General features: G+C 33.8%; 1 protein-coding gene across 10 annotated transcripts in view; it reads right to left on the reverse strand.

Annotated features, from left to right (window-relative positions):
- Positions 1-24398, reverse strand: part of CUL2 (cullin 2) — a 112960-nt gene that overhangs the window by 20606 nt on the left and 67956 nt on the right. For all 10 annotated transcript variants that reach the window (XM_081045487.1, XM_081045493.1, XM_081045486.1 and 7 more), the window contains 6 exons: positions 21997-22079; positions 9567-9663; positions 9359-9469; positions 6287-6449; positions 3547-3671; positions 1783-1890 (listed from right to left, as the gene is read on the reverse strand). In XM_081045487.1, the coding sequence (XP_080901613.1) occupies positions 1783-1890; positions 3547-3671; positions 6287-6449; positions 9359-9469; positions 9567-9663; positions 21997-22079 (687 nt within the window). The remainder of the gene's footprint in view (positions 1-1782; positions 1891-3546; positions 3672-6286; positions 6450-9358; positions 9470-9566; positions 9664-21996; positions 22080-24398) is intronic.

Consider the following 24398-nt stretch of genomic DNA (forward strand, 5'->3'; position numbering starts at 1 on the left):
CTGATCCCACACTCTGTGGCAGTTAAGAGTTGGGAGGAATATATCAGCTGGAGAAGTGTGCTGTGATTACCCCACTTTACAAGGGAAAATATTGGGCTTGGCAAGTAGGGTTCTAACGTACATCTGTCTGATTCCAGAACTGACCCCACTGCAGAGTGAGGGGTCCCAGCCATACACTGATTTCCCCAGTCCAGAGCACCACTGACGGGAAGAGTCCCCACACCTGGCTATAACAAGAGACAAAGAAGGATCCCATAATTCTACTTCTTGGTATTCATCAGAAGAAACTCAAAATACTCCTTCGAAGGAACATGTGCAAACACCTGTTCACTGCAGCATCATTTACAATAGCCAAGACATGGAATGTCCATCAGTGAATGAATGGATAAAGAGGTGGCGCGCGCGCGCACACACACACACACACACACTCAGCCATAAAAGAGAATGGAATCTTGCCATTTGTGAAAAACATGGATGGACCTAGAGTGCATTAGGCTAAGTGAAATAAGTCAGAGAAAGACAAACACCATATGATTTTATTTATATGTGCAATTTAAAGAACAAAATAAATGAACAAACAAAACAGAAACAGACTCAAAGATACAGAGAACAAACTGATGGTTGTCAGAGAGGGGTTGGGGGCTGGGTGAAAAAGGTGACGAGATTAAGTACAAATTAATAGTTACAAAATAGTACAGCTTTGGGAATATAGTCAATAATATTGTAAGACCTACGTACGATGTCAGGTGGGTACTAAACTAATCGGGATCACTTTGTAAGTTATACAAATGTCTAACCGCTATGCTGTACACCTGAAACTAATATAATATTGAATGTCAACTGTAATTGAAAATTTTTTTAATTAAAAACAAAAGAATGAATAAAAAAAAATTACAGTTGACCCTTGAACACAGGTTTGAATTACATGAGTTCACTTATACCCAGATTTTTTTCAACAAATACTGTAAATGTCTTTTCCTTATGATTTTCTTAATGACATTTTCTTTTCTCTAGCTTACTTTATTATGAGAATACAGTATATAATACATGTAACACAAATATGCATTAATTGACTGTTCATGCTGTTAGTAAAATTCTGGTAGTATCAGTAGTGAAGTTTTGGGGGAGTCAAAAGTTATACGTGGATTTTCGACTGCAGGGGAGGGGTATTGGCACCCTTAACCCGAGTTGTTTAAGGGTCAACCATATATATACATACACACATATATATATATTCCCAGAATTAAGATGGTCAACTTGTGATTTTCTGCATCTACAATGGTAATAAAACAATACACACTCAAAAGAAACCGTCCTTGGAATTTTGTATTGTGGTCTTTTCCAGGGCTAGTGATATGTGGTACAATACTCTCTCGCGATGCTGGGCAGTGGCAGCGAGCCTCAGCTCCCCAGGCAGGCACACCACCACGAAGGTAAACAACTGATACTCTATAGTGAATTCCTTGTGTGACATGATTTTGCTTAACTATAAGCTAATGTAAGTATCCTGAGCACATTTAAGTAGGCTTGGCTAAGCTTTGATGTTCATTCAGTACGTTAGGTGTATTGAATGTATTTTTGACTTACGGTATTTTAAACTTACAGTGGGTTTACTGGGGCTTAACCCTATTGTATGTCAAGAAGTAGCTGCAGATATATATATATATATATATATATATATATATATATATATATGTTATATATATAATATATATAAATATATATAAATAAAATATATATACACATATATATACACATATACATATTTATATATAAAGTTACCTTATCCAGTGCACTCATAAAATGCTGATCACCATTCAAAACAGTGTTGATAAGTTGAACAAATTTACCATGTACTTCCAAAACTGATTCCACAAATAGTGTTGGCATCTAGAAATGTAAAGTACAAAAACACATTTTAAGAAGTTCAAGGATATAATTAGGCTTATTATACTTATTAAGAGTAAAGTTTTCCCCAAGCAAATTAATGTTACACATCATACACCCTCAAAAAATAATTTAAGCTAAAATAGCCTTAAAAATCTAAAACTTTGATGTTGAAATTGGCTGTTACTCAACACCAGAAATGCAGAATGCAGGACTGTCGTCTGCCAGAAGAACCCACTAAAAACACACTTTTCTCTGGTGTTGAAATACCATATCTTAAGGGTAGGTAACAAGATACAATCTCTGAAATCACCAGGCCTCTCACTTTCATAGAGGATTATATAAACAAAAATCGCCTTCAAAGCCACTGAAGGCTGAGAGAGAGAGAGACCAGAGTTCAAAAGCCAGTGTCTGAGGAAACTGAGACCCCTGGAGCTGGGGTCTCAGTTTCCCACATCTCAGAGAGAAGAAACACTTAGTAGTGCAAAAGTGAGTTTTCACTCTTAATGGTGCTAACTATGAAGTTAGTACTATAAACGCATTCTCTTGTATTTCTATGTCCCAATCCTTGACACCAAACTCTACAGCTCTACACCCAATGTCATTTAACAACTTGAGTCTGTTAAACGAATAACATAAAATAATAAACCTAATAAATAACACAGACTAATAAACATAAATGATATAAACTAACAGTTTATCAAAAACAGAAAACATCCATTACTGTAGCAGGACATAAAATCTAAGCATTTTTTGCCAAAGACAAATAAATCTACAATGAAGGTGATGAACACCTAATAAATAGCCTGTACAATGTCTACATACAGATGACTACATTATAGATGACAGCAAATAGCTCTGCCTCAAGAAAGAGAAGTAACATCTCATGTCATGTCTAGTCTATTCATCAACTATCACTAGTAAAAACAAGGAAGACGGTCCAACAAGATTTGATAATAGGAACACACTTTGATAGGAAAGATGCCTTGTTATAGTCATTTGATTGGCAGGGAACTCTTAAGAAAGATGGGTATTAGGCACATGTGGGTGACTGCTGGGTATTTTGGGTAGCAAGCATATATTTAGGGAAGATTGTTTTCATCTAAACTTGCTTCCTGGGCTAGCAAATTCAGAGCATATATAAAGAAAGCAAATTGTTAAGTTGTCTATATTATCATTAATCAAGTCCACAACAACTATTAATGCCAGTTACATAGAAACACAATTATTTTGAAACAGCAAACATATTTTTCTATGAGGTTAATTAACAATTGCTAAATGAACACACCGTGTTTCCCCAAAAACAAGACCTAACCGGAAAATAAGCCCTAGCATGATTTTTCAGGATGACATCCCCTGAACCTAAGCCCTAATGCATCTTTTGGAGAACAACTTAATATAAGACCTGGTCTTATTTTCGGGGAAACATGCTATCAGTGTAACTAAGAAGAAGCCTATTTCATTCAACGACTTTCTAACAATCTGATAATAGCAAAATGTGTCCAAGAAACTCTAGGTTTAAAACATTTTAATAAAGATGTTTCATTTATTGGCACAGTAGGACTTTTCTTTCATTGTTTAAAAAAGTACATTAAGAAAACCCAACTCCATGATAACCTGATTAAGAGAAAAAATTTCCAGTTCCTTAAATTAACTCACATTTTCCTGAGTAAGATTACTGGTTGCTCTAAGGCCCTCATCATGGATATGATTTTGCAGCTCCTGAATCATATGAGGTAAACCAGTGGACACAGCACGGAGTAAGACATACATATTTGCCATGTCTGGGGGAAAAAAATTGATTATTAAATTTCCAAATAGTTCAACAATATTTTTAATATATTCAGCAATATATGTTTCAAAATACAAAATTATAAAAGAGAAAGTCCCCACACCTGCCTCCCAACCACCCCGTCCTCCTCCCCATGGGAAAGGAATACTGTGGTTGTTTAATATCTTTTGAAAGTTATTTCATGCACATTCAAGCAAATATACAAATTCTTCCTTCTGCCCCTTTTTATACAAATAGTGCAGTGTATTTTATGTATCATTTGCAACTACAAAATAAAACATTTTAACTTAGAGATCTTTTTATATCAGTACATAGAGCGTTTCCTCATATTTACAACTGTACAGCACTGCATTGTACGGCTATATTACAATTAACAACTGATGGAAATTTGGTTTTCAATCTCTTGATATTACAATGTTACAATTAATAACCATGTATATGGACAAGAATGTCTACAGTATAAATCCCTAGAAGTGGGATTGCTGTGTCAAAGTTTATTCTTCTAGAATGATCCTTCTAAACAGAGCTCCCAACAGCAGGGAGCTCCTTGCCAACAATGTGTTATTAAATGTTTTGATCTTTGCCACTGAAAGGTGAAAAATGATGTCTCAGTGTAGTGGTTTATAAACTTTTTATTGAAGCATAACATACATACAGGAAAGTGTATAAACCAAAAGTGTATATCTCAATGAATTATCACAAGTGAACACACACACACACAACCATGTAATCACCGCCCAGGGTAAGAAACAGACATTACCTACACCTAGAAGTCCCCTTCACACCTCTTCCCAATCACTACTCCTCTTGCTCTTCTGCAAAGGTAATCACTGTCATAAGTACTAAACCACAGATTAGTTTTGCCTGTTTTGAACTATTTATAAAAGTGGAATCATACAATTCTTTCATGTTTAGTTTCTTTCATTCAACATGTTTATAAGGTTCACATATGTAAGTCATATGTAGATGTAATTTGTTCATTTTCACTCTTCTATAATATTCCATTGTATGAATATATTGTCCTTATCCATTCTACTGTTATTGGACATTTGAGTTGTTTCCAGTTTGGGGCTATTACAAATAATGCTGCCGTAACATTCTTGTACATGTCTTTTTGTACATATGTGCATGCACTTTTGGTGAAGGATAATATATATGGGAGGGGAAAGGCTGAATCATAAGATATGCATATATTCAATGGAAGCAGTTAATGTCAGTTTTTCAAAGTTACATCAATTTATACTCTCTCAGTCCAGTGTATATCAAATTCCCACTATTCCACATTCTTCCCAACACTTACTATTTCCAGTTGTTAAAATTTTATATCAAAATGTGAGCAAGTATTGATATCTTAGTATGGTTTTAATTTGCATTGCCCCATTTTAATGAGCTTGAGTGCCTTTTTATATGCTTACTGGCCATTAGGATATCCTCTACTCTGCTTTACCTGTTCAAATTTTTTGACTATTTTATATTTTGGACATAAACTTTTTTCAGTCATTGCAAATATATTATTACCCCATGACTATCTCTTGATGATCCAAAGTTCTTAATCTGAATGCAGCCCACTTGGCCAATCTTTCCTTTGTGGTCAGTACCTTTTGTGTCTTATTTAAAATAGCTTTCCCTACCTCAAGGTCATGAAGTTACTCTACATTATCTTCTAGAGGTGTTATTGCTTTACATTTAGATCAAAAATGTACAATGACTGGATTGATTCTGTATATAGTATCTGAGGTAGACATCAAATTTCACTTTTTTTCCCAAGTGAATATCCAGTGCACTTGGTACTATGTGTTGAAAAGACTATCTTTCACCCACTGCTCTGCAGTGCCTCCTTCGTTTAAAATCAAGTGCCTACATCACATGGGTTATTTCTAGCCTATTTTATTCCACTGGTCTATTTGTTTATCCTTGCACCAGTGCCTGACTGTCTTCATTACTGTGCTTTCATGGTAAGTCATGCTATCTTGCAAAGTCTTCCCATCGTGGTCTTCAACATCGTCTTGACTATTTTTAGTCTAAGAGTATAACTTTCAGGATTAAAAAAAAATAAAAATAAAAAGCACTGGTTTTGAGTCGATCACCCTGGATCTATAAACCAATGTTGTTTTCAACAATGTTTAGCTTTCTGTATAAACCTGACACATATTTTGTTAGTTTTATTCCCCAGTATTTGAAAATTCTTAATGCTATTTCTTTTTTCTAAAAAATTCTTTTTCACTGCTTATCGCTAGCACTCATTGTATTTTTATTTTGTATTTCACCATTTTGAGTGTGACTGAGCATCTCCAAATATTTAAAATCCATTCATATTCTTTGCCTTTTCCCTATTTATTAGAACTCTTAATGTATTAAGGAAATTAGCCCTTGTGTTCATAAAACTGTGCAAACACATTTTCCCAGTTTTTCTTTTGACTTTAGAATATACTTTGAAAATATACTTTTCCAAAAGTCTTTTAAAATAGATTATTAATAATCTGTAAAAAGGCATACTGAATATTTTAGAGACTATTACTAAAATATACTTGAAATCTAAGGTAACTTGAAGACTATGTAAAAAGTGAGCTTATAATTTAATTCACATTTATGTTTCATATCACTTACCATTTTTTTTCTCTTGTCGAATGATATTATGACATTCTGCATGTAAAAACTGTAAGTGGTCTGCTACCATTCGTTGCTGACATTCATGAATCACTTTAGTATATGAACTTGGGTGCAAGTATTTTCGACATCGAATTTCTTCATCTTTTAATCTACCTAGAACCTTTAGAAATATATTCTTACAGTCATAAACTATTATGAGAAAACACTATAATATCAGTAAGTAACTTAGGTAGCCTAATTTTCATGGCTCAGTTAAACATGGCCAGGCAACAAATAAGGATTATATAACCAATTTAAACCCATACTCCATAAATCATTTCAAATTTTTATTTAAGCTATCACCGACATTTCACCAGTCTAATGAACAAGAACTAAAGTTAGATGGCTTGCATTTTGTCTTCACTTACTGACCCTAGTCATCCTATTATATAGACAACCTAACATGCAACAGGAAAAGAGGGTAGATTTATTAAAAACCAAAACAGGTGGTCACTTTATGAATATTTAACTATTAATCTAAAAAATAATTTACATTAACAATCAAGTAGGTTAGTAATTATTTTACGTTGGTTCCTCTTCTTATAACATGTAAATGGTATGTACATGAGAGTTAACAATCATAATAAAGGTTTCATTAAAATTTTTGAAAGTCAAAATATATTTAGTCATAGTTAAATATGTTAATCAAGACATTTATTAAAGCTAATTTTATATAAAAAGCACTGAGATACAAACAATACACTGGTTAACATAACATAGACAATAACTAATAAAGATAACAGCCAGAGAATTTGGCTAATTTCTACCTCAAAATAAATTACATTTGCAATGAAAACCATGCCAGCATAGCAGATACACATACAGATGTTTTGGCTTTGAAAATGTTCTGTAACACAAAGCTACGTAACTAGAGTTTCTGAACTTAACTGGTCCCAGGGAACTTTGTGCATTTAAGCCTTTGGGAAGTGCTGTTGAGTTTGCTTGGGTGTAAGAAGGTAATGCTGGGAGGGAAGATGATGTTGACAGAGGAGATAATACATCACTCCTGAATACCTTTCAGATATTTTTAATGAAAATGAGGCTCAAGACTGAGGAGAGACACACAGATGTATCTTTCCCACTGTACTACTTTGAGGAGCCAGAAGCTCGAAGCAAAGTCACAGAAACCAAAGGTGGGCAAGAAGGGGGCAAGGATAGATGTTTAGCACTATTTCATCAACTAAGAAAGTCATTTTGGTCAACAAGTGTTTCTTTTAAAATAAAAATAGTTCTTAAACTGATTAGTCATTTATAGCATACTGTGACTTTAATCTGTTTATGGATTAAATGAATGCAATGGGAAGAGTGAGGGCCTGAAAGAGGTAAGGGAGAATGAGAAAAAGAAAAAAATAAAATGATGGTAACTGGGTGGGGGGTGAGGGTGGGATCTGGGGCACATATCAAGAGAAGGTAAGTGAAGTTGGAGTATCTCAATCCAGGGCTTCAAATAACAAAAACCACTGTAGCTAGGGGAAAAAGCCAAAATTAGAGGAAAGATACAGAAAGGGAAGTAGGAAGGCTACATTAATTAGTTAATTAAATGAACTACTCTTATAAACGTTATTTTCCAAACATAATTTCCATAGTCCTCCTTTTAACAGTTTGAGATGTAATTTACATATCATTTGACTCACTCCCTTAAAGTACATAATTCAATGGTTTTTCGTGAATTACATTATTAGTGTTTTTAAAATGTGATCAAATACATATAACATAAAATTTGCCATTTTAACTATTATTAAATGTATAATTGAGTGGTATCATTAATGAATTATACATTTAATAATAGTTAAATGTACAACTATTTGCAATACTTTTCTATCACACCAAACAAAAACTCTATAACCATTAAGCAATAGCTCCCCATTCTCCCTCCCAATAACCTCTAATCTACTTTCTGTCTCTATAAATTTGCCTATTCTACATATTTCATGTAAGTGGAACCAGACAATATTTTTGCCGAGGGTGTCTTTTTGAGAGCCAGATACAAGGAGTACACGTATCACTGATCACCGTGAGCACTTTTCAGGATTGGATCTAGAATCTTTAACATGAGTCTCAGAAGCAAAAAGGGCTAAGAGCTGAGAACCACTGACGTAAGTGTAACCTGCTCTGAACAGATGGAGAAAAATGTACTGGATGACTTATTCAAGGTGCCAGAGCTAATTAATGATAACAGCAGGAAGAGAATTAAACAGCTCAGACTTCTAGACCTGAGCGTTACGAAATATCTAACAGTGTGTCAGTAAGTACTGAGGTTTCTTGACCTATGTTCTATTCAGGCATACTATAGCTGTTCTACCTACTTTTTATCTTTCTCGGCTAAACAAATCATCCTATAATAAAATGCTTGAAATCTGGTACTGCAGATTAAAAAACCTCATTAAAATTTCTAATATATCTTGTATGATGGCTGAATTTATAACATGACTATTCTTTTATTGAGAAAATACATGTGGAATTTAAATATGGTAATCAGTATGTGATGGTTTAATGATTAAAATTTCTTTTGGAGAAATTAAAATCTTTCTCAGCCTTCCGAAAACTTAACAGACCAAAAGAGTCTATCCAAGTCTATCCAAGTAAGTCTATCCAAATCTATCCAAGTAAGTCTATCCAAGTATCTAGAGTTATTACATTTTTCCTTACTTTTTCTTCCATTTTAAAGAAAGAAAGATAAAAATACAACCACTTAGCTTCTATCCTTATCTTATTCCCTAAACATATCCACGAAGCATAAATATAGTTTATTATTTTGCCAAGAATGCGAATCTACATTGATTTTAAAGATAAGCAAGTCAAGTAATCAGGATTTGCCAAAAAGCATCAGCCATGATGAAAATTGAAACAGCACTTTTTCTCATGGAAAATGCTATAGTAAGAACAATGATTTATCAATAGGTGTTGTACATCATAACTCAGAGTAATGATCAAACTGTTCCACCACAAAGTATATTAACTAAGAAAACTAATGTTAAATAAAATCATGTTTGATATATAATGGATGATGTATTCAACATGTTTTCTTACCTTTTCCATGTACTGTGAGCAGTTTGACTCTTGTAATAAATTTGAAGCTTCTTGTTTGTAATACTCTCCTGTTTCAGTCAGAAAGGGAGACTCAAAGATTTCCTGATAAAACTAAATAAAGCAATTAAAATCATATTGAAAAAATTAAAACAAGTAATTTAAGAAATTAAAAGTCTGATTATTCATGTTTTTAAAGGAGGCTTTTTACCTTTAAGGGGAATTTTTTCTTATACTGTTCAACATGAACAAAGGAGTTAATAACCCCATGGATTACTTTCTGGTTTGGGTCTTCTCCACCACGATCACTAAAATGAGGTATAACACAAAATATTCTTGAGAACACGAATTATTTATGGAAATATCCCAAAGTATGCCAAAATATGACTGTTTATTCTATTGGTCTAATCAAATTATAAAGCATTTTAAAGGTCAATGCATGCATGATCCTTAAAAATAACTGTTTCATATCATAGCTGAATTAGTATTTGATATTTAATGCACACATTAGATGTCACTTCAATAAATAAAAAAGAAGCCATGATTGTAAAATGAAACATAATCTGTTGATACTAAGACAATACTTTCATTTTAGAGCATATATGAGCCCATCAATTCAAGACATTGATACTGTCTAATAAAATAAGAATATTTTAAATTAACTAGCCACAAACTCTATTATTAGAGGATTTGGTCTGAGAATTCAGTCTTTGAACCATGACAAGTATGCTTACAGTAATCTGATGGTATGCATTCCTCAGAGGTACACTCTATATAACATATCACTCACTGAAATGACTAATAGCTGTGTTTTCTTTCTAGATCTGCTAGAGCTGCTGAGATGCTATTCATTCAAGCACAAAGGTCTTTCTCTATTTAGTTCAGTGAGATATGTTTTAGTATTTCTATATTCCTTTACAGTTGCAAAGGGATCTAAAATCATCTCAATTACTCATCTGACATTTGATAAGTTCCTATTTAGTCAAGGCACTACACTGTGATGCAAATCTTAACCATGACTTCAAAAATGTAGGCAAATAATTACAGAAATAGGAAAATGAAATAGAAAAAACATTTGCCTAAAGCTACAGTAAAACAGTCTGGCCCTAAACTGGGAGTTTCTGACTCCAGTATTAATATTCAGGTCAAACCATTATATAGTCAAAGGTTGACCATAAACTGATAATTTGCCACCTCACTTTAAAATGTTTTTTTTGAATTAATGTTATTTTACAAAGAGAGCAACAGAAAATATATTACCATCATTCCCTAGTAAAAAAAGCCTCTTTTCTTCTTCATAATAGGATATAAAGATTTTGTAACATTTAAGCAAAGTATTGAGGCAATTACCTTCAATATACTAGTGTCCCTCCCTGCCTCTGCATCCCTCTAATACTCTTTCATTCTTCCTTTAAATATCTAGATATTCAGGGAAAAGCTTTTTGTACATGAATTAATATGTCTACAGTAATTCTGTCAGTCACAGAATCATAGATACAAAATTTACATCCTGATATTACTGACAAGAACAGTGAGTGCATACAAGGTCACACAGTGAGCTCATTTCTTCTGCTCACCTTCATTAGCCCGTTTAAGCCCAAATTAAATCTGGTGAAATAATGATCTAACCTACCATATCTATTTGGAACACATCATTTTTTTCCCTTTTAACTTTGCCTAGGACCAAATGAAAATCAGTCAAGAATGAGAAATCTGAATATGTGGAAAATCAGGTTACCTAAAATTTTTTTCATGACCAAATCCTATTGTCCCTGTTCAGCACCAGGAAAAGTTCCACTCCTGCTATTCTCAGCACTCTTGACATTTGATTCTGATCCCAAAAGGCCCAGATAAGCTGGATTCAGGTAAGGTGCTGCCTAGAAAAAACATTGATATTCCTAGTGCTTAATAACTAAGTTGTCCTCCCTATAAGAATAACATCTGAACTCAGAAACTCTAAAGCATAATTAATTATTCAATCTTTAAGATCATCATATATCTTTATAGCTGCACAACAAGTACTATACAAAATTGTTATAAATATATTGCATTGCTATTAGGCTGACAGATAATGAAAACAAACTGTGAAATGATAGAAAGTTAGTAATATACAGAAGCACTGACTAAATTGTTCATCTGAATAAACTCTGGTCTCATCTAAGAACAGTGGTCCCAAGAGATGAGCCTTGAAAAAAGAATATGAAGAATTTTTAAAAATATGACTTACTATTTCCTAATAAAACCATGTGGAAAATGCCTACAACAATCATAATGAAATTCCCAAGAGACTAAAACAACTCATCTGGGATAATGGAGACTAGAAAGTTTAGTCCTTAAGATCAGGATTTTGGAGTCAGACTGCCTGAGTTTGAGTTCTAGCTACATTAATATATACATATGAGGTATGATCAAACAATATGGTGAATGTTTAAATAAAAAAAAATTTATTATAGTAAATGACACACTGTCATCAATCCCCGTGAAAATATTTCCCCTTGCTTTGAACATGCTTATCCCATCATTCTCGCCACTTTCTGAAGCAGCTCTGGAAGTCCTCTTTCGTGTCTTTAGTTGTGCTTTTGTGGGTGCCTCAATATCCTGAATCAATTCAAAACGTTTACCTTTCATGGTCATTTTGACTTTGGGGAAGAGCCAGAAGTCGCACGGTGCCAGATCCGAATGAGGTGAATGAGGACACATCATAATGTTTTTATTTGACAGAAATTGCCGTAGCAGAAGCAATGTGTGGCACGGAGTGTTATCATGATGGAGGGTGATTTACAGCACACTTTAAAACACACCTCTCAACAGTAGATCACACCCGACTGACTGCAGCGAACAAGCTGAAACTTGTCATACACTGTTACTACCGTTCAAAGCGTTGCTTCCCATATTGAAGATCCCTGCCTTTCTGTTGTATGGCACTCGGCAGCAGCATTCACTGTATTTTGTGATCATAACGAAAAGGCTCCATGTCACACATCGCTTCTGGTACGGCAATTTCTGTCAAATAAAAACATTACGATGTGTCCTCATCTACCTTATTCATGGGATCTGGCACCGTGTGATTTCTGGCTCTTCCCCAAAGTCAAAATGACCATGAAAGGTAAATGTTTTGAATAGATTCAGGACATCGAGGCAGCCACGACAGCGCAACTAAAGACATTCATGAAAGAGGTCTTCCAGAACTGCTTCAGAAAGTGGCAAGAATGATGGGATAAGTGTGTTCAAAGCAAGGGGTAGTATTTTGAGGGGGATTCATGGTAATGTGTCTTTTACTATAACAAAGTTTTTATTTAAACATTCACTGTACTTTTTGATCACACCCCATATGTGTGTGTGTGTGTGTGTGTGTATATATGTATATATTATATATATATATTAGGTTGATGCAAAAGTAATTTTTGTTTGTGTGTGTGTGTGTATATATGTATATATTATATGTGTATTAGGTTGATGCAAAAGTAATTGGGGTTTTTGCAATAATTTTTAACCTTTTAAACCGCAATTACTTTTCCACCAACCTAACACACACACACAAACACACACACACGATGCCAAAAACATGAATACACATTTTAAGAAAGGAAAAAAAAAACTATTAATTGTAATACTCAATATATACCGATAACAAAACATGAATACAAGTCACATTTGACTTCTGCAATTACAAAAGGTGCTCAAAGGGGTTGCCATCAGCGTAATTTTAATACAGTTTTTTTCCTTTCTTAAAATGTGTATGCATTTTTTTGGCACCCTCTGGGTGTCTGTGTGTGTGTGCACAGACACAATACACACACACACACAATATAGTCACGGGAGGTGAAGTACAGCATAGGAAATATAGTCAACAGTATTGTAACAGCTATACACGATATCACAGTGGTAGTAGATTGGGGGAAGTCATCACTTTGTGAGGGGTATAAATGTCTATTATATATCTTTGTATACCTGAAACTAATAAAAATAAATTAAAAAAAAATAAAACGAGGTTGAACCATATCAAATAGTATACAGCAGTTTAAAAAGAATGAGGTACATCTCTATGTACTAATCTAGAAAAATTACCAAGATATTTAATTGAATAAAACAAGTTGATAAATATAAATATCATTTATGAATATCAGACAACCATCTGGGTGGCATAAGCAAGCATTTTAGCTACAGGACAAGTGCTTAAGAATCCCAGGGCTCAACAAATGTAAACAGCTGCTGGAACACAGTTTTAAAGTAGCATTACCCAGTAAATGTTGAATACCTAAGTACAAACAATGTACTAAGTACTAAATGTATTTAAGAACTAAGAAAAGACACATGTCTGTTCCTTTAGCAACTATTGGCCATAAAGAAAAAGACCTGTCATACTACATTAAATAATTTTAGCACTAAGAGAGACCCATCTGAGCAGGAATAAAACCAGGCCTGTCTATCAGGGATTGCTGGCACATCATTAGTCTCTCCTTCTCTGAATCTTAACACTGTATACAAACTTTTCTCCACTTCCTCTCACCTTTTTCAATATACTTTTCCTAGCGCTCTAGGCGATTTACCAGTCTCTCATCAGAATTATTTCTACATGACATTAAGCTACATCGTCACCCTATTTATGGTATTTGTTTTTTATTTAAATCTAAGTAGACATCACATAAGACGATATAGTGGAAAACAGAAATTTACAGCTGAAAGGGGCCTCCAAACATGAGCTGATCCATCTTCCCATATTTTACAGCTAAGGAATCCAATAAAATAATTGACTAAGGTAATTGAGTATGATATGAGGCAAGAATCCCCTGATTTACAATCTATCTGTTATTTATACAGATGAATCAAAGAGGGTTGCTTAAAATTTAAAAAGAGGTGGGGGTCAGGAATCAAGACCGAAAGAATCAAGAAAGAATAAAAAATGCCATGAAGGTTGAGAATCATTTTTCTGAATACACTTATTAAATACTGTGTCAAGCTTCTGCAATCAGTCCTGGGAAAGTAAAATAGCATAACCCCCAAGGGTAAAATAAAACTTGCTTGTACCCAAAAAACCTAATAAATATATTGCAGATTTAAAGAAAAGTAGATATAAGTTAATTACATCCATTAGCAACTGCCAAAATATCGAGTTGACACGCTTTATGTAAGAACCTGTTTTTAACACTTTCTTTTAGTAGCCTGATTTAGTATAGGGACAAAATTCTTTTGGTATCAAATGAAAAATAGCTGGCAGACATACTATAGCAGTGTGTAAAGATATTCCTGGAGGAACAAATTACTCCACTCTGGTATTTGAAAAACTTGTAATTTTCAATCAATTTTAACTTTGTTTTGCTTCTTACTCCTTAATTTCTCTCTTAAAATAAAATTTCACTACTTGGAGTAGGAAGTATGGGTAGTGTTATTCAACTACTGTTTCTTATTATTATTCTTAAATGTTTGTCAAAATGATTAATAGAGCTCTACACAGCCCTACAATATGCTAATTATTAATTTCTTTATTTCCTTTAACTGAGATTACCACGTAGAAAACAATTTTTTTAAATATCAGGAATTCTATTCACTGTAAAAGAAAGCTACAGTCTCACCTTAAAAACCCTGTCTCAACCTCCACACTGTATAATCACTCTGTGAATGAATATGTCAGGTTACAGCAAAAAGAATAACTTGGTTAAAGATTTTAGTCTTTCCCTCTCCAAGGATTCTGCACTCATTCTAGTCCAATCAAAAAACACTCTTGTCTTCTAGAACAAGAAAAGAAAAGAAAAAGAAGAGCAGAATGATGAAAGAGAAAAAAAGATACAATAGGAAAGAGCAACTAAGACCAAAGTTGGTTCTTAGAAAAATCCAACAAAATACACAACTCTCTAAAAAAACACAAAAGTGATCAAGAAAAGAAAGATACAAATAAGCAATATTAAGAATGAAGACATTGACGGTGCAAGATGGTGGATTTGGGGGGGAGGGGGAGAATGAAGACATTATTCCACATGGGGATTGAAAAGAAAACAATACATTAATCAAGTAATCAATGTTAACATCACGAGTAAAAAGTCATGTTGATATCCTTTAGTCTTGATATTAGATGATGAGAAGGGCACATCACCTTGTGGCATTCTTCCCCAAAATCCATCATCTCAGTCTAATCACAAGAAAAAAATCAGACAAACCAAAATTGAGAGACATTCTACAGAATATGTGACCACTACTCTTTTTAAACAGTGTCAAGGTCATATGAGAAAGGCAAGGAAAGACTAAATAATTCTCACAAAGTGAAGGAGATGAGGGACATGACAGCTAAATGCAATGTTGAGACTTGGACTGGACCCTGGGACAGAACGAGGACATCAGTGAAAATGGGAAATGCAAATAAAATCTGTAGTTTAGTTAATAGTATTGTACCGATCAATGTTCACAAACATCCCATGGGTTGTAAGATGGTGATGACAGGGAAGCAGAGTAAAGGGTGTACAGGAACTCTCTGTACTAGCTTTGCAACTCTTCGGTAAACCTAAAATTACCTCAAATAAAAAGTTTTTTGAAGAGAATACTGACAACAGTGACTTTCCAACAATTTCGAAAAAATAATTCACAACTGACTTAAGAATGAGAAATACGAGTTGGACTAGTCTTAAGGCTATTGAAAATACTGCACCAATGTTAAAAAAGCTTATATTAAAAAAATCTTCTTACAAAGAAACACTACACGCATGTGGTTTTGCAGGGAGTTTTACTAAACAGTCAAAAATTGATCATCCAAATTTTAAATAAGCTCTTTTATTCAAAAGGAAAAGAGGAAATACCCCCTAATTTATCTTATAAGGATGAGCCTTATACCAAAGACATTGTGAGAAAGAATAACAGGCCCACTCCATTCATGAATATAAATGTATAATTATAAATAAAATGCTAGCAAATCAAATGCAACAATTATAGAAATTATAATAGTAAAAAACCAACCTGGGTTTTATACCAGTTATTCAAGGATAATTTAGTAGTATAAAAATCCATAAATGTAATTCATATGAACAGATTAATACAAAAAACCATATAATCACTCAATAGAAATATTAATTACTTTTTTCGGGGGGGGGGGGCGCACCTCAAGTGGCCCAGGCAGGGGTCGAAGCAGCAACCTTGGTATTATCAGCACCACACTAACCAACCGAGCTAACCAGCCACCCCTCAATAGAAATATAAAAGCCATTTTATAAAAGTCAAACCAATTCCAATTAATTTCATAATTCTGATAAAGACTATCTATTTAAAAAAAACTAGAGAAATCATCACCTTAAATGGGGAAATGTAACCTTTAAAATCAGGAATGAGACAAAGATGCTCATTATCCATGACTTCTCTTCAACATTGCATTGGAGGTCCTAGCCAATGACGTGTGCATGCAGATGCACACAAACCCACAAACACAGGAAAGGAGGAAACAAAACTACAATTTTTTACAGATTATGATACCTTAGATAGAAAACACAAAAATATGTGCAAATTATTAGAAATGATAGAATTTAACAAGGGGGCTGAATATACGAGTCAGTTGTATTTCTATATACTAGCAGAAAACAAATATAACAGGTAATTAATTATACAGAACATATTTTTTGTAATAATATCCAAGAATACCAATAGCTCAAAATAAATCTAACAAAAAGCCTGCAGGCCCTTTACAGATAAAGTTATAAAAATGTATTAGGAGCTATTAAAGAAGGAATAATAGAATTACTATGTTCATGGATAGGAAGATTTAATACAGTGAAGATGTAAATTCTCCCCAAACTAACTTACAGATTCAATTCCATTTCAATACCACAGAAAAATAATTTTTAAGGTAACTTATAATCACCTCTAAAAAAAGGTGACTATAATATGCATACAAAAAAAGGGCAAAAGAACAGCAAGAACACTTCTGGCTTATGGATGGCAAACCTGTTTTATCAGCATCAAGACTTATTAAGCTATAATAATAAAAACAGTGAAGCTCTGACACAATGATAACAAATGGAACCAAAGAGGGTTGTGAAACAGAGTCACACTTGTAGAAAACTTTGGTGTCCGTCTGATGTCAGAACAGTGGGAAAGGTAGGAAGAATTACAAATATGGAGCTGTGGGGCCAGCCCAGTGACTCATAATACCGGCATGGGCCAGGGAGCTGTGTCCTACACAACTAGACTGAGAACGGCTTGAACCCAAGTTGAGGCGGAAGGGGGGGAAAAATATGGAGCTGTGAAGTCACAAATATTTTTCCCATTTGTCACTTAACTCTTGCCATTGTTTACGATGTTCACATGCAAACAGAAAGTATGCTTAAGTCATGAGTGTCTTGCTGTTGAATTATAATTTCAAAATGAATAAAAACTTTTCCAAGTATTTTTATGTGGGGAGGCTCCACAGCTCCATCATCTTCCTAAAGCAATATAAAGATTCCCCCCAAAAGGATGAAAACCACTGTACTTAAATACACAAATGTTAAAGTACAACCAAACTATTTTCAGTAGTTACTTATGAGGAGAGAAAAGGAAGTCTTAGGTAAAAGGAAGAAAAGAAAGCAGGGATGCTCACATTTTATGTGCTGTTTAAACTTTTAAAAAATCTTTTTTAATTGTAAAATAACTACAGACTCATAGAAAGTTTCAAAAGTAATACAGAGCAATCCTGTGTACCCTTAACATAGTTTTCTCCAATAGTAACATCTTACACAACTATGATAAAATATCAAAATGAGGAAATCAACATTGGTGCAATCTATACATCTTATGCAGATTTCACCAGTTTTTATACACAATCGCTTGTATATGTTTGTATGTGTGTAGTTCTATGCAATTTTACCACATGTCTAGATTCATGTCACCACCACCAGATTCAAGATATAAAACTATTTCGTCACCATAAAAAATACACTTCATACTACCATTTTATTTTCTCACACCAACCACTAATCTGTTCTATCTTTTAAGAAGAATATATTTTTCAGTGTTTTTAATACTTATATAATAAAGAAATCCAAAGGAAAATAGGCAGCACTCCAATAAAAGTTTAATAGAATAAGTGAAGAGAATATTATTTAGCGTCAAACAGCACTTCTGGACTAGATACATAAATATTATCTGGGGAGCTTTGTCAAAACAGAGATCCTATTCTCCCCGGAGTATAATTCAGTGGATATAGGTGAGGACCCAGATATCTAGGCTTTCAAAAAGCCACTCAAATGCATGCACATATGTATGTGTGTGTAAGAGTATATGTAATATATGTATGTAAGCAGATATAAATATAGGTACATGTATATACCGGGGGTGCCAAAAACATGTATACACATGACTTGTATTCATCTTTTGTTATCAGTATATACTGAGTATTACAATTTTAACAGTTTTTTCCTTTCTTAAAATGTGTATACATGTTTTTGGCACCCTCTGTGTATGTGCACAATACAAGCTTAAATGCACAGAAAATTGCTATTTGAAAACTCTTTAAATCCTGAATAGTGATTTCCTTTAAATAACAGAACTGAAGGTAATGGGGGTAAAGTAAAAGGCCTTTTACTTTTTTTAAAGTTCTGTGTATTTTTAATTTTCTACAATCAGTATATATTACTTTCATAATTTTTTTTTGTAGAAAGATAACACTTTTAAACATTGCCTGTGTAAACTTGATTTTCAGTGGCCAGATCTGAGAAATCACAAAATACATAGCAATGTTCTTTAAATACTTGTAAAGAATATGAAGGAACCCAGGGATGAATATGGGGGAAAAAAATTGTGAATAAGTTAATAGGAAATCAAATTCGCAATACCCTCTGCTATATCTGAAAAGATTTTATTCAGGTCAGGTGGAGCCCTTTCCATAAAGAAGTTGTAGGTACAACAATAAAGTATTTCCTTATTAGTAGCAAGCATGAGATACATCTTAAGCAAACTATTATTAAGAATACATGCTACATGGGTAAGAACACAGACTTAAGGACCAAAATGACCTAAGTTCTAATTCTCATTCTGCCATGTACTAGTTATGACACGAGTAAGATAATTATGCTCTCAACCCTCCTTTCCTCATTTGTAAAATGAGCCTATGATAATATTCACCATCATATGCTGTTATAAGGGTCTGATAAGATTACAAATAGGGAGTATCTCCATGTAATGGAAGTTATGATTCCTGGCCCTATTAGCTCAAACGACAATGGGTAAATAGATGTTAAAGCAATGCAGTGGAAAAACCCAAACTGGAAGTTTAAAGGCATGGAGTCTCTTTCCTTAGGTATATCAAGTTCAATAAATCATTTTTCCTTGCCGAAGTTCAATTTACTTACTTATAAATAAAATTTGGTATGCCTCCTTAAGATCAAAGAAAGATGTGTGAAAACACTAGAATACTTAAAGCATCATAAAACTAACATGTTTTCATCATAAGCTACAACATTGGAGTTAGGAGTGGAAGAAATATTCTGTGGATTAAAAAGACAGGCATAATGGATTTAGAATTAGAAAAACCTAGGTTTAAATGCTTGGAATTAAGAAACTAGGAATTAGAAAACCAGGTTTAAATGTTTGGAATTAAGAAGATGGGGGCTGGAATAAAATCAGCCTTGTTAGAGCATCACCACCGATTTATTTGTAAAATGGTAGTAGTACCAACCTTCTAAGGTTGTGAGGATTATATGAAACAATGCATGTAAAGCTCTTAGAACGTTGCTTGGCACATAGTTCCCATATTTAATGATTATTATTAAGCCTTAGTTTCTTTAGCTGTAAAACGTGGGATAATGCCTATCTAACAGAGTACACATGAAAAACAAATAAAATATTAGTAAAGCATGTCAAACAATACTTTAATGGAAGCTCATTATAACAACAAAACTAAGACAAGCTGGCCAAACAGAGACCACATCTCGTCATTTCCAGAATTAACACACTACGGTTCTATTATTTTTATACAGTTAGATTTTAATTTTTCATTGAATTCATTTTTAACAAGCTAACAATCCCACTTAAGAAAAAATTACTAGATTTAGACACAATTATATTATAAGAGGCATTTCATAAAAGTACATTTAAAAATTATAACAATATTTTCATTACATTCTTAATGTAAAATAGCTGAATTCCAAGTCAAGAAAAAGTTAGTATTTCTTAGCAAAAGAGATTATATTAGGACCTACAAATCTTGTTAGGAGTGTTCTTTTAGTTAATCATAGTTTAGCAGAGAAAAGAGAAAGGAAAAAAGTTGTCCCAACCTACTAGGCTTCACTATTGCCTTTTCTCTCCGTCTTGCTGTCTTTGGAAACCATGGAATCACTAAAAAGGTAACAATTTTTCTAAACCAAGTTACTAATTGCTACCATTTATTTCTATTTGGTATTAGCATTAGATTTTAAAATATTCTCTTATCCTCTTTTGTGGCTTTTTTTTTAACCCCTTATTTCCTACTAGGATCCCCATAGTAAGAACAATGCTTTGCCCTTTTTCCTCATATGAAAAAAAAATTCTGGGGGCGGCCAGTTGGCTCAGTTGGTTAGAGCGCAGTGCTCATAACACCAAGGTTGCCGGTTTGATTCCCACATGGGCCAGTGAGCTGCACCCTCCACAACTAGATTTGTTTGAAAACAATGACTTGACTTGGAGCTGATGGGTCATGGAAAAACACACTGTTCCCCAATTTGAAAAAAAAAAAAAAAAGACCCGTATTTGGGTCTTGTTAAAGAAAGCAGATTCAGATGGAAAGGCCATTATCACACTGCAATTCACAGGACTAGGTAATTCCTGTAACATCAATTCCAGTAGCTGCAAATTTAATATACACACATCTGCATGACTGACTGTTAGTGCTTTTCATTCTCCAAAGCAGATTTAGTGCTTTAGATCAGGGGTGTCAAAACTGTACACCGCAGGCCAACTGCGGTCTGCAATCCATTGTTAATTGGCCCACAGCAAATTCCAAAACTGTATTTAGTTTTCTTAAATAAACCAGGTGAGGCAATACGTACTTCACCTCGAGTGAGTGGCCCGGCTGTTTGTGTATTTTACCGCATATGGCCCTTGGTGAAAAACGTTGAAAAAAGTTTGGACACTCCTGCTTTAACTCCAAAGATTAGTAAGAATCTTTCAGGCCAGAGCTGACCCAAGGAATATTCTATTCTGGACTCCATAGGAAAATGTGCTTTGTCCCAAACTCTATTCACACAGCAATTAGGTAAAAAGTCAACCACTCTGGGCCATGAGTAGAGTGGGAAGCCATTTTTCTGTAAATTTACCTCACAATAATGGGCAAGTTGCTGATTTAACACTGGAGCTAAGAGGCAACCAACTAACTAGAATAATCTGCTTTAAATAGGTTATCCTCATCAGGATTTAAACTGAGAGAATGTGCTGAAACAATTCAGCAATGCCTGGAAGGTGTAAAACAAGTCACTTCCTTCAGGTACTTATTTATTTATTAAGCATGTTTCAGCTACAAGCAAAGACCAAAGACCTGTTCACCAAAATTATAAAATAAATTTCAAATATTGACATTAAGATGGAAAATGAGGTTCATTACAGTACAATGAGGCCTATGTCCAATCAAAAGCCAAGCAACTGAACACTATTTTAAACCATATTAAACATCAAATTAGAACTGACTGAAGAAGATAAATGTCAAAACTTACTTTTTGATTTCTCGAAGCAGCATTCGGATAAGGATGGTCTGAAGTGGTTCAACCATCAATTTCCTCCACATATCTAAAGCTAGCTGCCAGGAAAAATAAAAATCATTAAGGCTGAATTACTCAGTATTAATATTTGTTTTAACATTTAAGATTTTTAAAAAATACCCATCAAGAGAAGTATTTGTAACTAATATTTTAAAATTCAAATGAAAATTGAATAAATGTAAGAAAAAGTCATTTGTAATTTAAAATGACAATGACCATCATATCAGACATGTACAAAAACAGAGTTAAAGTTTTCTGGTTAGTTGAAAAATCTTACAGAAATAATTTATTTTTATAAAACCTTATTTTGATTTTTAAATGCCCAGTATTATGGAGGGGCTATAGATGCCAAGATTGTAATAGAAACAAGGAGTTACACTAAATAAAATAATATGATTTGGCTGTTAGTTGATTTTTTTTAAACTATGAAAGCTTTCATACAAATATAAAAGAGTAAGTCAATTTAAAAAACAATGAAATAAAACACTCTGGAGGGATATAAATGATAAATGTCTAAGTATTACTTTGTCTTGTGCACCTGAAACTAATAAAAAAAGCTTTGATATAAATATTAAAAAAATAAAATAAAAATAAAAAAGCATGTAAGAAATCTTAAAAAAAACAAACAAAACTGTATTTACCACCCAGTTTAGGAAATAGGGGTTCACCATTACCCTTGCCCCAAATGTCCTCCGTTCCCCTCAGGTTTTGCTGTCCTAAATTTTGTGTTAAATCATTGTCTCCCCATATAATATTTTTGCAGTTGAAAATTTCTGGCTTTGATAACATAATCACATTTGATAACATAATACTCTTGTATGTATGATTTACAAATTTTTAAGTCTATTACTGAAATCCATCCAAATTGAAAGATATAATAGTTGTTCATTCATTGACATTGCTATGTGGTATTCTGTTGTATACTATATACGCTTTGATAACATAATCACATAATCACATTTGATAACATAATACTCTTGCATGTATTTAAAAACTTTTAAGTATATTACTGAAATCCATCCAAACTGAAAGATGTAACTGTCCTTCATTTATTGACATTGCTACATAGTATACTGTTGTACACTATATACACTTCACCATGATTTATTTTTCCTTTCTACTGCTGATGACATGTGTTTATGATTCCAGTTTTGTGCTACTGAGAAAAATGCTAATTCTTGTATGTATCCGCTGGTGAACATTTTAAAGTCTACTGAAAGACAATGAAAAATTTCCTTCTAAAAGGATTATTTTAATTTAAATTTCTACTAATGCTGCATCTTAGCTGCTAATTTCCTTCACCGACACTCATCACAATTTAAAATTAACTTAGTATCTGCTTCCTCATGAGTACGGGGACCTTATATCTGTTCACCACTGTATCCATTATGTTAGGCTACTCAATAAATACGTATTACATGAATAAACATTATACTAGAGTATTTCACATCAGTATGGGCATTACACAATTTTCCACATTTAAACTTGCACTGTACCTCAAAAATTTGAGTGAATTACTTGAACTGTACACTTTATTGTTTTACTCTGAATTTAATTGCTTTTAAAAATTAAAATAAATTTGTTATATCTATAAATTTGTATTTACTATCTTTTAGGCTCTCTTTTAAGTCCATGTCCTTTGCATTTTTTAAGTCTCAACATTTCTAAATATTTTTTATGAGCTTTGTCACATAGCAGAAATATTAACCTTCTATCATTCATTCATCTATCATTCATTTAATTATTAAAATAACACTCGTTATGGATTTCTGGTCAAGATGGTGGAGAAGGTAAGCACTGTGCTTGCCTCCTCCTACATCATCAAAATTACAACTAAACTACAGAACAATCACCATTGAGTCATCTACAGTCTAGCTGGAAAGAAGTCCTACAACTAATGATATACATGAGTCTCTTCAAGATGGGGGGAGGGGGAGTGAAGTAATGTGCATGGCAGTTAAAAAATCAGGAGGGATATCTTGGAAGCAGAGGTCCCCCCTAAGGAGCAAGTGGTCCCAGCCGCACACCAGGCTCCCCAGCCCAGGGATTCAGTGCCAGGGAGAGAAGTCCCCAAAACTTCTGGCTGTGAAAACCTGTGGAGATTGTGGCTCAGTGAGACTGAGGGTGGCTGGAGTCCCAGGCGCTCCTCTCAAAGGGCCTGCACACAGACTTACTTGCTGATGGACATACTTGCTCTGAGCTCCAGTGCAGGGGCAGCAGCTAGAAAGGCACCGGGGACATACAGAGAGGAATGGCTTCAGGCCAAGGGCTGGAGGGATAGCTTTCTCCCACAGAGAAGTGCTGGCAGAAGCCACAGTTTCTTTGTTGAGCTCTCCCCCCTCCCAGCATGCAGACTT

This window comes from Rhinolophus hipposideros (assembly GCF_964194185.1).
Source record: "Rhinolophus hipposideros genome assembly, chromosome: 1".
NCBI classification, from domain to species: domain Eukaryota; kingdom Metazoa; phylum Chordata; class Mammalia; order Chiroptera; family Rhinolophidae; genus Rhinolophus; species Rhinolophus hipposideros.